Below are 15,986 nucleotides of genomic sequence, written 5' to 3' on the forward strand. Positions count from 1 at the left end.
GTTAAGCACCCTCTGGGGAGGATGCAGTACCCATTTTAGGCAGCATGAGATTCATAACTGTGCCAGGGTAAAACAAAGTGCCCAAGACATCTTAAATCAGCTCCAGACAAGTGCCAAGCAGCTTTCAAGAAGATTAATGTACAAACCAATAGGAGGAAAATGCCTTGACATTCTGCTAAAGAAGAATCAAGGACAACAATCTGTGGTACTCTTAAAAACTTGCCTTACACCATTTAGTGTTTAATCCAGTTCTAAGTTGTAACTTCAATGTTTGGACTCAAAGACTAAAGCAAAACACTCCTTTTACTTCCAGTCTTCATCAGAGATTTACTTTTATTTGCGTTATACTTCGTGTACTATCTTAATCTTTACAAACTCTCGCCTAACAGAATCCCCTAAATTATTCCTCTCAGTAAAGTGTTATTTCTATTACAGAAATGTGAGACAGTCAACACTCCTATCTATAAGAATTTTAGTAAATCTAAGTTTTACTCTCAGTCATTAGAAATGAAGCCTTCAGGATGAATGCTCTTTCTGACTCCACTAAAGGAAGCAGAGTAGCTGTACTGTAAATTACATATAATGCAAGTTTAAACAGGGATTTACAGCAAAGGCAAAAAGTTACATTCACTATAAAGCCATTCTCGATGTTTTCTTAAAACCCACTATGTGCAGTTTTCTGATATTTCTTAGACATGCTTTCTAGATTATGAACTACAGATATCAGACATATTTGAACTTAATATTATGTTAATGATAGTATGTTATCTAGCTGTAAAGAATATTTTCTTATTGAAGACAAATGCTGCACCATTTTAATTTATTTGTAAATTTTAATGGCTGTGTGTGGTGCTTTTAATAATGATATTGGCAAATTTACCATTGCAGTCATGGCTACTGTTTGCATAAATGCCTAGAAAAATTAAAATTGTACTCTTATCAAAGATTATAGTTACTGTTGGATTGTGCTAATATCTTGGAAGGCCTGGGCAATGGTAATTTCCAAGTGGGTGTAGTTTCTTTACTTTGTACCTTTCTGTTAGCACTGAACACAGGAATTTCACAAAAACTGTCACCAAGCTCTTCACAGAAAAAGTCTCCTTTTGGGAAAAATCTGTATTTGGCACAGGGTCGTGCTGGTAATATTCTGTGTGCCAGCCATTAGGTGGGGTCTCTGAGAATTTGGGCATTGTGAGCAAAAAGTGAAACCTCTCCATATCATCCCTCCTGCAGAAGGAGGACTGTAAGAACTACTTCTCTTGACATCAATTTGCTTGAAGGGGTAAACTCACTCTCATTTAGACTACTCAGCTTCTTCTGTGGAAATTAGTAAGACAAAAGTTTTTCTTTAAGTTTGCAACTTGAGCCTTATGTTTGTTCTTAGTGGACTGTTTTCCTAACAGGCTTCAAGCAATGCGATTTTCCCCTCAGTCCAAGCTGTCCAGTGCATGCTTTGTCACTGCCATTCTGCGTGGGGCCTCCTAGCTTGATATGCCGTGGAAGAATGTGAAAATTACCCCAGGGCCCATCACAGCTCCCTGCCAAGATGAAGCAGAGGCCTATTAAGAGTTTGAAGCAAAATCCTTCTTGTTTCATCACAGTGCAAACTTTTGCTTGGGCAGATTGCAGGGCAGTTTTGTTCACTGCAACTTTTGCACTGCAGTTTTGTGTTTACTCAGACCTTATGATAAATCATTGTGGCTGAGTCTGGTGTTTTCAACTTGTCACACAGCGATTTTTTATTTTTGTATTTCTAAACCGCTTTAAACACATAATACATCATGACTGTAAAATGGTATTTAGTAAGAAACATATAGGTGATCTTGAAGATTTAAAAAACCTCTTAATTTAGGGCCAAACACAGTGATTTTGTCATCAGCTTTTGTATGAGTCAATGAAGGATTAACTGTCTGTTTAGGAAGACCCTGGTAGCTGGTTTCTGGCTCTTTCTGCTAGGGTAAAGTCAAGATAGTAACTTATGCCAGAGAGTAACTGTGTTCTTCTAGCCAGCAATTTCATAAGTTCAAAAACCATGAAGTAGGTCCCAGAATACTTTAAAATGCATGATCTTCTGCTACAATCCTTTTATTAGCCTGCTTGCTTTTAGTTTTGAATTTACTTTGTGCTTCCCCAGCTTATCTTTTCAGCCTTGAAAGCTAGAAAGAGATTCTTGCCTAAATCATTTTTCCCTATGAAACTGTGAGAGTAAAAGACACTTCTTAAAATAGAACTTATTTTATTGCTTGAGCCCAGCATAGGAGAATGCTGAGGTCATAGTCTAACTCTCACAGGGTGAATCTATTTTGTGTAATAATCACCATCATCTATGTAATCCTGACAGTTTGCTTTTCAGGTAAAGTACTGAGCTGTTGTACTGAGTGAATATCAGTTACTGCTTGGTGCAAGTCTTGTGTATCAGTTTAGTCAGAATAGTTTTTTGATACTTTACTGTGTTTTTCTTCTCACATAATTCTTGGTCTGGAAATCCTGTCTGCTTAGGAGCCCTTAAGAGAGACGTCTGTTATTTGGGTTTAAATCCTGGCTCTGGTGACGTCAATGGAAAAAAATCACCCATTGACTTCAGCTGGGTCAGGATTCCTCCCATGTGGTTTAGAACCTATTGATTTTAACTGAGGCTGTACAGCCATACATACATGAGAAACAAACTGTAGAAAAGAAGCAAATGATCAAACTCTTCCCCAAAACAAAGTCCTGGACTGTCTTTGATCTCATCAACACCTGTCTCATAATCTCATTTACACATCTGAATTTCTCTTCTGAAAGGACACAAAGCACTGCACAGCACAAACTATTCATTAGTTTTGTGGTAAATTGTAGAACTGAGCTGCCTTGTACAGCTCTGGTCTCCCCTCAGTTAGAGGGCAGGAGCTTGGGAGCTTTCTTTAAGCATCAGTGTTACTGCACATCAGTGGGCAGATACAGCCCTGCATGCTGATGAAGAGTCAAGCCACTTCTGAGGGTGGCTGCTGAGCTGCAACTCAGTGTTTTGGTAACATTTGGCCTTGAACTCTCTAATATCATAGTAAGTACAATATACTTAATTGTGAAATTACTGTGTTGAGAAACTAAGATTCCTCTGCCAAGACGGAAAGATGCTGAAACCTCCTGAAATGTGGGTTACATTAACATTGAAGAAGAAAAAAGAAATCTTTCAATTGTAGAATGTATCCATGAAAGTCTGTGTGGAGCTTGGTTTTGTCCCCAAAGGAGAATCTTTTGAGGGTATTTGGAGCACCTTCTAAATTTAGGATTTGAGAAATTGTTTCCTCCTGTATCAATCCTTGGGGAGAAGAGACTGTATCTCCATTTTATTGTTACACTTTCTTTAAAAAAAGGTGTGTTCAGGGCTAACCTCTTGTTGCCAACAGATTGTGTCCTTGTTGTCATTGTGGCCATGATGACAAGTGAGGTCTGTGAACTAGGTACCACTAAAAGCTGCCACTCCTATAACATCCTAATAAATAAAATAAAGTGAGAAATCCAAGAACAGTCTGCTAATAATATTTGTTATTACTGGGCAGCTCTGTGTTTAAAAGGAATGAGCCACCATGAAAGAGATTATTTTTTCCTATAAATGTTGTGACATCAATTATCAGGTGGGGATCTCCCAAGACCTGTGAGGATCTACTGCTCCACCTTGTGGTCTGAAAAACGCTTCCCGTTACTCTGTAGAGAGTCCTATACCAGAAAAAGTCCAGCCTCTTCCTCTTTTTTTATTTAACTGGAATTTGACTGGAATCATAAGGCCTGGAATCAGTATTATGCTTCCCCTCGAGATACGGATCTTAAAGGCAGTAACGTGCTGTCACCTTTGGCATGCTTCGGGATAGACATTGCTAGAGGTCTTTCATTACAGAAGAGAAAAATAGAAATTAAAATATCAATGAAGAGAAACATGCCCACATAGGTCAGGAGGTGCAGAATAAATTAAAAATAGCTGGCAAAAACCAAGATGCACAATACTCAGATGTTTTTTCAGTACATACACTGGGCTCAAGGAAACAGTGGTTTGGATGGTCAATGAGGCAGTTGCAGAGGGTTCATTCTTCCATGCTGCTGTTGGGCCGGGAAATCAGCTCATTCCCACAGTGCTGCAGGCTTCAGTAAAGATGGATGCTGTGCAATTGCCCAGCCACAATCCTTCCCCTACATCAATGCCACAAAAGCTGTTTCTCAGACTAGTAGGAGTGCTGCAGCAAGACAGGACACCCAGGGCTTGCAAATCATGCAGTAACTTTCTCCAGCTCTGAAATAAAGACTGCAAAGGAGTAATATTCTACTGCTGTGGAAATCACAATTCTTGTGTACTTTAGTGGGGTGGGATCAAAACACTAGTGCTCTTCTGATGCTGGGTTTGTTCTAGGGAAGCAGCTTATAACAATCTAAGAAAGGCTTCATGTTTGTGTGGTCTAACACCATCTGTCTGGGAGGGCTGGATCCTATTTTGGACACCTAGCATATATTCTTAGACAATTATAATAGCCAAACTGTAGCAATCAGTGAATACCTACATTAAGAACACAGCTTCTGCAAACACTTGTACTTTTGGAAGTGAGGGGTTGTGTTCATAAAGCTTTAAGGAGTAGGAGCACTGGAAAAATTACCATCTTCTAAAAAAAGACTTACTGTATAATAAAGGCAGCTTGTCTTACTACATACCAGCAGTCAGAATGTTTGTCATAAAAAAAACATTTATAGACTGGCAAAAGACAACTGCCTGCCCAATCCTGCCTGGATTTTGCTTAGTAATGTGTTATCACAGAATTCTGCTCACTGGAAAGTTGGTAGTGTGCTTTAGACGAGAATGAGTGTAGAGAAGGATGTGGCTTACACAGCCAGACCTCCCTGCTGACAGTTTGTGCTTCTGAATGGTAAACCCTGGTCCCCAAAGTGCTGCTCTGTGCTGTCACCTTTGTCATGCTTCAGGAAAGATTGCAAAACTTGTTTGAATAGAGAATAGGGGAAAGGAGGAGTGAAAATAAAACAAAGGATAGTTTTCATAAGTAGTTTAGAGGTTCTTCTCTATGGTTTGGGTGAAGAATATGTCACAAGGCAAGGAAATCAACTGTTTTCCTTCCATGCCTCTCACCTCCTTTTCTCTTCTTTATGGATTAATGGTTTCAAAAGCTCTGTGGCTAAAATTAAGAATGTTGAATCTATACAGAAATTAAGATGCTGAATTACACTACAGTTACCCGGGATTTCCATGAGAACAGCAATTACTCAACAGTAATCTAGGGATCTAGGCACTTTTGGTGCTGATTTCCTGAAGGACTCACATCTCCATCTGTAGGAAACCAAGTTTTGAATGTCAATAAAGCCTTGCATTTGAAACTATTCTGACTTGGCACCAGTATGTAAGATCTGCACAATTAGGGTGGAACCTTTCCATCAGAGGTTCAAGACTTAATACAAAGGTGGGGAGAAGGAAAGCAGATGATTGAGGAGTTGTAGTTGGAGGAGGCAATCATGGGTTTTCCAGACAGGGGTAATGGGCTGCTAACATGAATCCTTTGTCTCCTAAAGCCTTGAGGAAGGAAAACTCAAGGTTTATAACCAGTGTGATATTCCTGGATTACTTACATACTCTTAATTGAAAATGGATTGTGACAGTGGATTTTTCCTTAATATAATTTATTTCAACTTTAATGATTATGACAACAGGAACAACAACAATAATAATTTTTTCTTGTTGTCACATTTCAAATCAAAAAGTTGAGAGAGTCAGATGCAAGATTGCAGGGGGGGTTGAACAATCCTTAAGTTCCCTTCCAAATTCTATGGAATTCTATGATTGTATACGTACAAAGAAGATGGAAAGTACTAAGAGTGAGGTAGTAGTGAAAGATCCAGAAGTGTTTTACAAAGATGCATCATTTAAATTTGTCTCTTGACTTCTACATTATAATACTTTAGTATAAATGTATCTCCAAGCATAGGATTGGTTGTGGTTTACTATTTTGTAATAATGTTGAGAGCAGTTAGGCAAAACAGTGTCTAAAAACTTCATGTAATAACTGCAGTGTAAGTGCTATGGAGTTTACAGGGCAGACTGATATCAGAGAACCATACTACAGTTCTTGAATATTTAATCAATTGGTTAAACTGGGACAAAGGCTTTACAACTGGGAGTTGCTGATGTGCTTACCATCAGACATAGCAAAAATGAAGACATGAGCTACTCGATATTGCTCTTCAGAAGTTGTCAAAATTCTTTAAACTGTTCATTTCCATTTTAACACAGAGCAAGATGTTCAGTAATTTATTGCCTGATTTTAATCCATCATTCCCCTCACAGCTTATCTGAACTCTCACTAAAGATGAATGTTCCTCCTGATCTTATGTGTAAGTAGTTGTATTAGCATTCTGTTTCATATTGGTCTCAGCATGGGGAAGAAGTATCTGTCTGGAAATAACATATTTAGGCTGCTGGAGCTGTATTCATATATTCACTGAACTGACAGACAGGTTTTTGGTATTTTGCCTAAAAATGAAAATTCTGCCCCCAAACCATGTCTCAGTCTCTTTAGAGATATTTTGGTTTCTTCAATAAAGAAGGGTTGTTGGCTGCTACACTCCTAAGCTGGCCTTTCTCTTTTCCATTACTGCTAGAGGTTAAGATGATGTGAGTGAGAAAGCAGACACACAAAGCTCAGGTCCTTGCTATTTCAGGTTGAATGAGTATCCAAACCCAGGTCTCCAGGTCAAACTGTAAGAAAGTCTTGTATTTTTTTCAGTAGGAATTAATATCAGTTTTGATGGCTCTCTAATGTGACTTGCAGAATTTACTTGTGCAGAAATGGTTTACCAGGGATATTTCAGTACTTCTGGTCCTTGGCAGAATTGAGAGGGGTGTGCAAGAATGAAGAGGGCTTGGGGGGGAGGCAGGGGATGGGAAGATCTTAAAGAGGGATTTTAAGTTTTTAAAAACAGAACTAAGTTTATTTCTTGAAGTCTTTTCTGCCTCTTAGTTTAGAATAAAGTACTCCAAGTGGTAATCAAAATGTACATCCACTGTACTTGGAAAGATGTATCTTTGCTTTTGTCAGCTGGTCCACACCAGCTCTTTTACAGCAGTCAAGCTGGAAAATCAGTTTTGGTAAATGATTGGATCATTCTTTAGATCAGTTCTCAATACTTGCCCTGCATCAGCCACAGGATGGTCCTCAAATGAGTAACATCAAGCTAAACATTATGGATCTCTTCTAGAACCTCTCTATGCTAGTGTATCTCTAGACCTTTGTAAGTTTGCCAAGCTAGGAGTTGCTAGAATTGTTCAGGGACAAATACCATCTCTGCACAGGCAGGTATTTAGTTGTGAGTCTATATTGTGCCCTTTATACACTATTTCATGGTATCATACCTCAGAGTCAGAAACAAGAAGTTTACAATTGATGAATGATTTGGGTGAGAGATTCAGTCCTTCCCTCTCAGCTATTCTTAATACTTCATGTGTAGTAGGTGTATGATGCAGAAATTCCTGTTCTGAAGATTTATTTTGTGATGCCAACAAGACATGCAGAGCAGAACAGGGAATTTCAGAGGAGCAGCTGGCATGTGAGCTCCAGTGCTGAAGAGCTGGGTGAATCCATGCCCTGCATGCACCAGGTGATTAGTGGCTGATCAAGGAAGGGAAAGAGAAGAGATAGAGTGGGAAAGGGAACAGAGCATCTGTGAGCTGGACACTGCCTCTGGATCTGGGAAAGGAGGTAATGCCACCCCACACAGCTGAGCATTGTCCCTAATGTCACACTATGGCTGAGAACCCAGAGCTCATGGTGAAGAGATCAGCATAACAGTTTAACCTGTCTGAGGTCAGTGGTTTGATGTGCTAATGGGAATTGAAAACCCCTTTTTTAGGAAACCAAAATCACTAGATTTGCATCTGAGCTTTGATTGACTGATGAGTCAAACTCTTGGCGTAGGCTTTGCAGTGAGATTACTTCAAAGTTGATTTATTATTATCATCATCAATGCTATTTTGAAGTATAAACTCTGATATTGTAAGGCAAAGGTCATCCACCTTTAAACTGCAAAGTGCCAGGTTATATTCTTCCCCAAAATAGTGATTAAATTTGGTGGCAGACACTTTGAAACCTGAGGAGGCAGAGTGCAGTAGAAAGACAAGGTGGTGCTGTCAGCAGCAGGGTTTGCTCTCAGTGCAGTGTGTGGTGGCCAGGCTCCCAGCTTGTGGGAGGTGACAACTCCATCTTTGTGTGTCCTTCTCGATGTGTGACAGCTCCGGGCTCCTGAATCTGTGCTGGGCCTGTTCAGGGATATTTGGATGTGGTTTTTGCTGATTTTGGTGCCTTTTTGCGGATTTTGGATTGCTCAGTCCTGCATTACAGCTGATGGAACTATGAGTAGGACAGGGGCGTTAGGATAAATCATAAGATACTTCTGAAGTGTATTGATTGCTGGCAAACTGTTGAAGCAAACAATTTCTTCTGGAAATACCATGGTCTAAAACCACTTTAAAATAATGCTGCAAGGGAGATTTAAAGTGTGCATTATGATGGCTAGAGTCATGTTAAAATATTTATCTGCCGCTATTCTTAAATTCATTAAAAACTTAATCTGATTCTTATGATACAGTAAGTCTCAAGTGACTAATCTGACAATTACACGCTTCCTAATGAGTAGTCTGAACATGACTGACCTTGCAAATACTTTGGCTCACAAAAGAAGTACTTTATGTTGGTAAATTCCTTTTCCCCAAATTTCAGTGGGAAATATTAATTCTGCCTATGACTATGCGGGAACAGGAAACAAAAATGAACGTTAATACTGAAAGGGTCTTGCACAAAAACTACAATAGCTTGTTAACTAAGATTGAGCATCATCCTCCCCCACTGTGAGCACATCAGTTAATCATAGTAAGCATTACTCAACTTCATTTGGCATCAGTAAAATTTCAGATGTAATCCAAATATCAGGATAAATCTTTCACTAATTTGATGAGAGTATAATTTTAATAGTAGTCTTCTTCTTTAATTCACCATAGCCTCTTGTAGAGCTGGGGAGCAATTAAAATGTTGGTTGTGTTATAAAGAATTCTTTGGACTACATTGATGTTGACCACTTACAGAGAGAGTTAAACAGCTAGAGAATCTTTGCCTTAAAAATAATTTTTTTAAAAAGTGCTTTTGACAGGGAGGTTATAACAAGATACAGCTCTTGTAAGATTAGCCAGTACAAATGACCATAGCTGATGATTTCTCCAGTGACAAGCCCTGCTGCTTTGCAACTCTGACAAATGCACTGCACAAAAAGTATTCCATCTGCTGCAAGCAGTGCTTTTCCTCTGTGCTGCACGCAGCAGTCAAATCCATGTAAGTTGTGGTCTTTTTTTCAGCTGGACTGACAAGGTGATGTTTGAGAATTCCCCCTTTTGGAGTGTTGCCATATCTACTTAGTGGGAGCTTGCAGATTTTCCCCATCTGCTCAGAGTTTACCCTATTACCTGATAAATACTTTAGAGCACACAGTGGACATATCCTGCTTCCAAGACCTCCTCCAGTCTGTTCATACTAAACTGTCCTGTAAGCTTTCTGTGGCACATTTCACTGCAATATATTCACTGGATCTGTCTGCCCTTGTAAGGCAGGCAAATCCTATGAAAGTAGGTAACTGATATAGAAAAATAAATGCTCTAGATTTTTAGATCTTACTAAAGAGTGGGGATTTTTTAATAGCAAAAGAATGATTCCAAAAATTACAGTTGTTTACAGAAGGGTTACATTCTGCCATCTATCTTTGTGCAGAAGTCCCATTGGGGTCTCTCAGCAGGCTACTCCCAAAACACAGATGTTTCTGGCTATTCATTCAGAGTCTTAATTCTGCTGGATGCTTCTTACTCTCTAGCTTTTGTTACTGGGAGATTGTTAAAATATAAATGTTTCTTTTTGTTACTACCACCAGTGCTGTCTCCGAAGTTACCTAACAAAATGTCTGTATATCTGCCACTGGGTGGTGTATGCCTTGTATAAGTAAAACTTACTAAAGTAAACTATCAGAGTTTTGTATAAGTGGAACTTCCAGATCAAACCCAAAAGCCTCCATGTCTTTTTTTTTTTCCTAGAAAATTTCCCTGGAGTTTATCAAAGAAAGAAACTCCAGGACTTGGCTAGTAAAAAGAAGGAGGTGTATATACATCCATGTCCTTGTAAAATTCAACTTTCAATGGGGGAATACAGTGTGTGTTTATATTTTCCTTCTCAGTTCTTGTAAGTTTCCATGCTTTCTTGAGAGCCACCTACTTTTACAAACATGCAAAGGCCCTTAGTGTGTCTGCAGGCATCTTGAATAAATCATAGTTAGCTTTAGGGCATAGTCCATATGCCAACCTCCTAACTTTTTTTTTTTTTTTTAATGTAAAGGAAGATACCATTTTCGACCAGTTCCATGTCATTGATGTTGTTGTTCAAATTCTAAGAACATTTGTAGAACCTTTGTGGAGTAGCTTTTGGTAGGATAGCAAAATTTCTTTTTGTTAGGTGGCACAAGCTGTGCTGAGCCAGGACTTGGGGCATTGTAAGCTGCTTGTGCTTTTGTTTCACTGAGCATTTTATATCAATAGGCTGATAACATGTTCATAACCCACAGGTTTGACTGTCCAAAGCCAGCTCTAGTTAAGTCACTGAGGCTGAGCAATTGCTGAGGCTTTCAGAATAAAGAGAAACTGCAGGAGGAAAAGGAAAGGAAACCTTTTACCTTCCACTGCTTTATGCATACCCTCCAATTCAAGTTGAATCAGTTCTATTGGTTTCTTCATTACCTAGCAGCTCCTTATAAATATCAAAAGGCAAATTGTAATCCTAGTATGAGCATCCTGTAAAATTTTTATAGGTTAAGTCCAGTCAAGTATAAAAACAACTTCTGATTTCATCCCTTTAATTTGCTGAGCAGTCCGGAAAAACTACTAAGATAGTGAAATTAAGTCTTCCCTGTTTCTATATCCACATACCAACTTTTGCGTGGGGATGCATAGCAATTCTATGAAACCCATTGTGTTATCTTTTTGAGGCAGCAAAAGTTAAATTAGTGCTGGAAAGGTTCCTTCATGCAATAGCAGTGGGGTGCAGGGGGGAGATATTTGATATTTAAGAATATCCACGATTTATGACTGGAAAGATCTCAACAAAATCCAACAATATCCCACAGCTCTGCCTGTTGCCTTATGCTTTTTGGTCTTGTAGGAAAATTTACACATAAAGCAAACAAGCTCCCAAGCACAGTTTGAAAAAAAGAAGGAACTGAGTTGGCTTGAAACTCAGTAAAATTCTTCTAGAGCCTGAAACTCTTACAAGAGTTTCTACTGACTAAAGCTGATATGTATGTCCAGCATAAGAGGCAATGGATGGAAAAATTTTAAGACACCAGAGTGTTTGGTCTCTGTATCAGTAATAGCCATGTAATGCCCATTCTATAGACTTTGGTAGCAAAGGTCCTCTCTGCCTCTGATGATATGGAAGAATTACTGCAAACTTTTCACTGAAATGTGCCTCTTGTAGCTGTTGGCTTTCTCTTCACTGCCATTTGGAAGTGTCTGAATCAGAAGATGTTAATGAAGACCCAGTTTTTTCTAGCTGAACTGACATAAGATAATACATGGAGGCTAAACAAAACACAAGAGTTGCAGACTGTTACCTTCTGTGCCTGAGCTGGCAGTGAATTATGAACAAAGCAGGTTAGGAAATTAAGTGACCCAAATTACAATAGAAAAGAGTTCAGGCACTCTGGGTGTCACCTTGTGCAATGTGAGACAGGAGAATAATGTCTTTTCCTGAAGACTGCGAGATGATGTGGAGATGTGGCAGTGGTGCACCTGTCCTGAGTGCTATGAATGATGCTGCCCCACCTGCACCTGCCCCAGCAGGACCTGCTGGCTCCTGATGCTCTGTGCTGCTGTAGTGTGAATGGCTAGGCTATTTTTGGACATAACGAAATCAGGATGGAGGTTATTTTTCAGTACTAACTACTTTCTTCAGTCTGTCTGGGTGGTGAGCAGAGAGATTTTCTGACTCCTCTCAGAAGTTTTGGAGCTACCAAGCTCAACTGAGTGTTTCATTAGCACGCATATCCTACTAAGTTCAAAGGACAGGTGTAATACCATATTGTTTGATAGAGATTTTCCCATTCATCCTGCATTCCTATTTTCACAGGAAGCAATTATTTTATGCTACAAGTGTGACCTATTAGCCTTTATCACCAGGCAACCACACTATCACTATATCCATACATGAATACCTTTCAGAATGTGCTTTCTCTCTCTCTGTTCTATCTGTGTGGCTCACTGTTCACACACCGTTCTCCATCTGCCAGGCAGGGTCTGTTCTTTCTGCGTGTGATTTGAGAGCACCCCAGGCACCTGCCCGGCTTGCAGATGGTGTTACTCCATCACAGGCTGGAGTCATCACTGACAGCACGGTGTACTTAGGGAGATGAAAGAGGATGATGGAGTTCAGGTCTTAGTGAAGACACGCCAGACAATCTGAGCCAACTATAGTTACTGTGTGTAATTCTTTGTTTCTGTCATTGCCAAACTGTGCAGGAGGTGAGGTTTTGTTTGTAATAAGTCTCCTACCTACTTTGGAGGAGGGGAGAACCCCCACACTGCAGAACCGAAGGCAGAAATCACAATCCTACATTAAAACTGCCCCCCCGAAACCTATCGTGGTCTGGCGCCAGCTCTTCTAGATGCTGTTTTTCTGCTTGGGCGTTTTTGGTTTGGCCTTTTTGCCCCCCCTTCCTCTCGGTGCTATTTTTTGCGAACGAAAAAAAGTGTTCGGCAGCCTGGAGTGGCAGCAGAAGGCAAATACGCCTGTACTGAAAAACTAAGTTAAACTTCGAGGAGTGTGCGAGCGATCGCTGCCGGGAAGGGGCAGCGCGGTGCCCTGGGGGCCGCGGCGGGTCCGCGCTGCCCGGGAGGAGCGGGGAGCGCTGGGGAGCGCGGCGGTGCCTCGGTCCTGTCTCGGGCACCGGGCACCGCGCCCGGCACCGCGGGGTGAGCCCGGCTCCGGCTTCCCGCACAAACTCCGCCAGCAGGAGCGGGATGCCGCTCTCGGGGCTGTGGGGACGGGGAAAAAGACCTCGCAAGCGCTTCTCTTACCCCCTCCATTTTTGTAGCAGAGGTATGGAAATCGCCAGACGTTGGCCAGGTCCACGGCGAAGCCGATGACGGAGAGGAGGAAGTCGATCTTCTTGCCCCAGGTCTCCCTGTCCTGGGTGCCGTAGCGCGGCGCGGGGGCGGCGGGCAGGAGGCTGCTGCTGGTGTACTGCACCCCGTTGTGCTCCTTCACCAGCAGCAGCTCCACGTCCTTCTTGGGCGGCGGCGGCGGCCCCGCGCGGTCCGGCAAGGGGGCCACCACCGACACTTTGCGCTCGGGCTGGACCTGTTTGTTCATCCTCGCCTTAAACATCCAGAGAGAGCGAGCTGAGGAGGGGGCGCGCAGATAACGGAAGTGCGCTTCCCGCTGGAGGCGACTCCGCGCTCAGCCCGGCGCTGTCAGCGCGGCGGGAGCGAGGCACGGCCGTAATAAGAGCCATGCAAATGAGGCGGGAGAGGGGGGACCGCGGCGCCCGCGCCCGCCGGCGCGCCCCCGGGGAGCGGGGCTGCCCGCGCCTCCTGCCGCCGGGAGAGCCCGCACCTGGGGCCGCCGCCCGGAGCCCCGCGCTGCTCCGAGCCCCGCACCTGGGGCCGCCGCCCGGCCCCGACCCGCGCCCCGCGCCGTCCCTGGTGCCCCGCACTGCCCGGAGCCCCGCGCCGTCCCTGGTGCCCCGCACCGCCCGGAGCTCCGCACCGCTCCGAGCCCGCACTGCCGCTGGTGCTCCGCACCGCTCCGAGCCCCGCACGGCCCCTGGTTCTCCGCCGAGTTACTCAGGTGGGCTCCGTCCTGCCGCAGGTTACGGCGTGCTCGGGGCTGCTGCTTCCCGCCAGGCAAAACGCGCATCCCTAGTGCAGGCAGCTGAAATTGCCCTTAGCAGGCAACAGGTAGAGCCTGCTTGGATTGCCCACTTCCCTTCTTTCTCGGCTGTTTTCCCTAGTTCGCTAGTGTGGCTTTAGAATTTTGGGCTTTTGACATCAGAACCCGGCGGGATGCAGGCTGCACGGCAGAGCTGGACACTGCCAATGCTCCTATGCCAGGGCTGATGGATGCCCAGCTTCTTTCATGGCAAGTATGAGGCTGGTAGAATTCAGTTGTCAGGTTGAGGCATTTGTGGGACATTAGCTATTTGCTGCTATTCCAGGTGGAACCCGAGTCTTTTGCATGTAAAATGGACAAAGAATTAGCTGGCAGAACAGTGATTGATGTCAGAAGTTGGCTAAATACAGCTGCAGAAAGGGGTTTTCAGGGACTCTTCTTGTTACAGCTGTGAATAGTAACTCTACACTCCTTGTCAGTTAAGGGAATAAAATTTGTTCATAAAAGACAGAAACCAGCTTTCTCTCCCCAGTATTGAATAGCTTCCCTTCTGCCTGGCATCAGTGAGAGCAGGTCAAGTCACGGAGGATTCTTGAAGGTGTTAACAGCCTACCATACTTATTTATTCTGCTAGGGCTGACAAAACACTATTACATACATTGTAATACATAAAGAGTCAGAGTTCATAAAGAACACCAGATTTGTCTGCAAACTTGGAATGTGAAAAAGAATATTGCCTCAGAGTTAAAGTTCACATATTGGCATCCTCCCCATCTCTCTTTAGGCCACAGACTAAAAAGATGCTAGCAGGACAGCTACAACATACAGATTTTATTCCTTGACAAAAAACACTTGGTCCAAGCTCTGATTTGAATCCTAAAGCTTTCATTTGGGTGAGGTATGTGAGCAGTGGCTATCCTGCTCTAAAGCGCTTGGGTGCTTAGACCATGCAGCTCATATGTTCTCTTTTGGTTACTCTGTGGCTTTTTTGTCCTCGTCTCTTTCCAATACACCACACAAGACTTTTTCTCTGCTTTTTGACACTCCATGCCATATGTGCTGTAATTCTGCATGACTATTCCATGGTGCCCTCTGAGCTGCTTTCCTGTGCAGTGCAGCCCACGGGATCGTGCTCGTGCGCAGCTGCGCTGCTGCCTCCTCCTTGCACCACCCATCAGTCACTGCACCACATGCACCAAATGCACCAAACACAGACCCTGTGCCATGCACTGCCCCCAGGCAGGCCCAGCTCACCTGAGTTTGAGTCTGCACCCCCATTCTCCCACAGCAAATAAAGGACACGCTCTGTTTCAGACATAAGGCAGCCTCTGCTCTCAGCTGCACAGCCCTGAAGGCATCTTGCTGACAAACTCACCAGGCAGCACTGGGGGTGTCTCTGTCCCATTCCCTGGTACCTATGGGGAGAAGGTGACTGAAGGGGGATTGCTCCTTCTTGGTTCCACCACTCAGGGGCTGCAGTCTCTCTGGGAGCTGAAGATGTATCCTAGCCAGTAAGGAGCTTTTTAAACCTGGTTCCCCTCTCTCCACGTGACAATTACTGCCTTAATGATCTGCACAGACTTCCTACGCTAGACAGAGGCACTCCTGTATTGCTTCTGGAAAAAGAGGGCCTTGCTAAGGAACACCCTTTTCCCCACAAGGTCTCAATTAGCTGAGCTTGATCATGATGTCTGTGGTGGGAGGAATCTAGAAAGCCCCCGCTTATTTCCTAAGAGAATTAAGTCACTCTGCCTATATATATATATACACACACACACATATATCTATCTCTCTATATATACACACATACACCTGTATATCTATATATGCCTTTAGTTCTTGCATGGAAAGTGTGCACAATCTGGTTAATGTAATATCCGCTGCACCCTCAAGGTAAGAAAGTCCTCAATTGGATTTTATGAAAAAGTTGCTTAATTTTGAATCTGTCTGGATCTTGTTATGCCTAATGTAGCCTGACAGTGGGTAGAGTTGAAGTCAGAGAAGAGAATATTGTATTTAGAAGCCTCAGTGGGGCCAGGC

The 15,986-nt window shown here is 42.8% G+C and overlaps 1 protein-coding gene across 1 annotated transcript in view; it reads right to left on the reverse strand.

Annotated features, from left to right (window-relative positions):
• SLC6A2 (solute carrier family 6 member 2) overlaps positions 1 to 15,351 on the reverse strand; it is a 55,832-nt gene extending 40,481 nt beyond the window's left edge. Inside the window, exons 1-2 of the mRNA XM_054296374.1 lie at positions 15,322 to 15,351; positions 13,133 to 13,433 (exon numbers count right to left, since the gene is read on the reverse strand). Coding sequence (XP_054152349.1) covers positions 13,133 to 13,433; positions 15,322 to 15,351 — 331 coding nt within the window. The remainder of the gene's footprint in view (positions 1 to 13,132; positions 13,434 to 15,321) is intronic.
• Between the last annotated feature and the right edge of the window lie 635 nt (positions 15,352 to 15,986).

This window comes from Melozone crissalis, unplaced genomic scaffold (genome assembly GCF_028551555.1).
Source record: "Melozone crissalis strain CALT ecotype California unplaced genomic scaffold, PUWL_Pcris_2 ptg000007l_1, whole genome shotgun sequence".
NCBI lineage: Eukaryota > Metazoa > Chordata > Aves > Passeriformes > Passerellidae > Melozone > Melozone crissalis.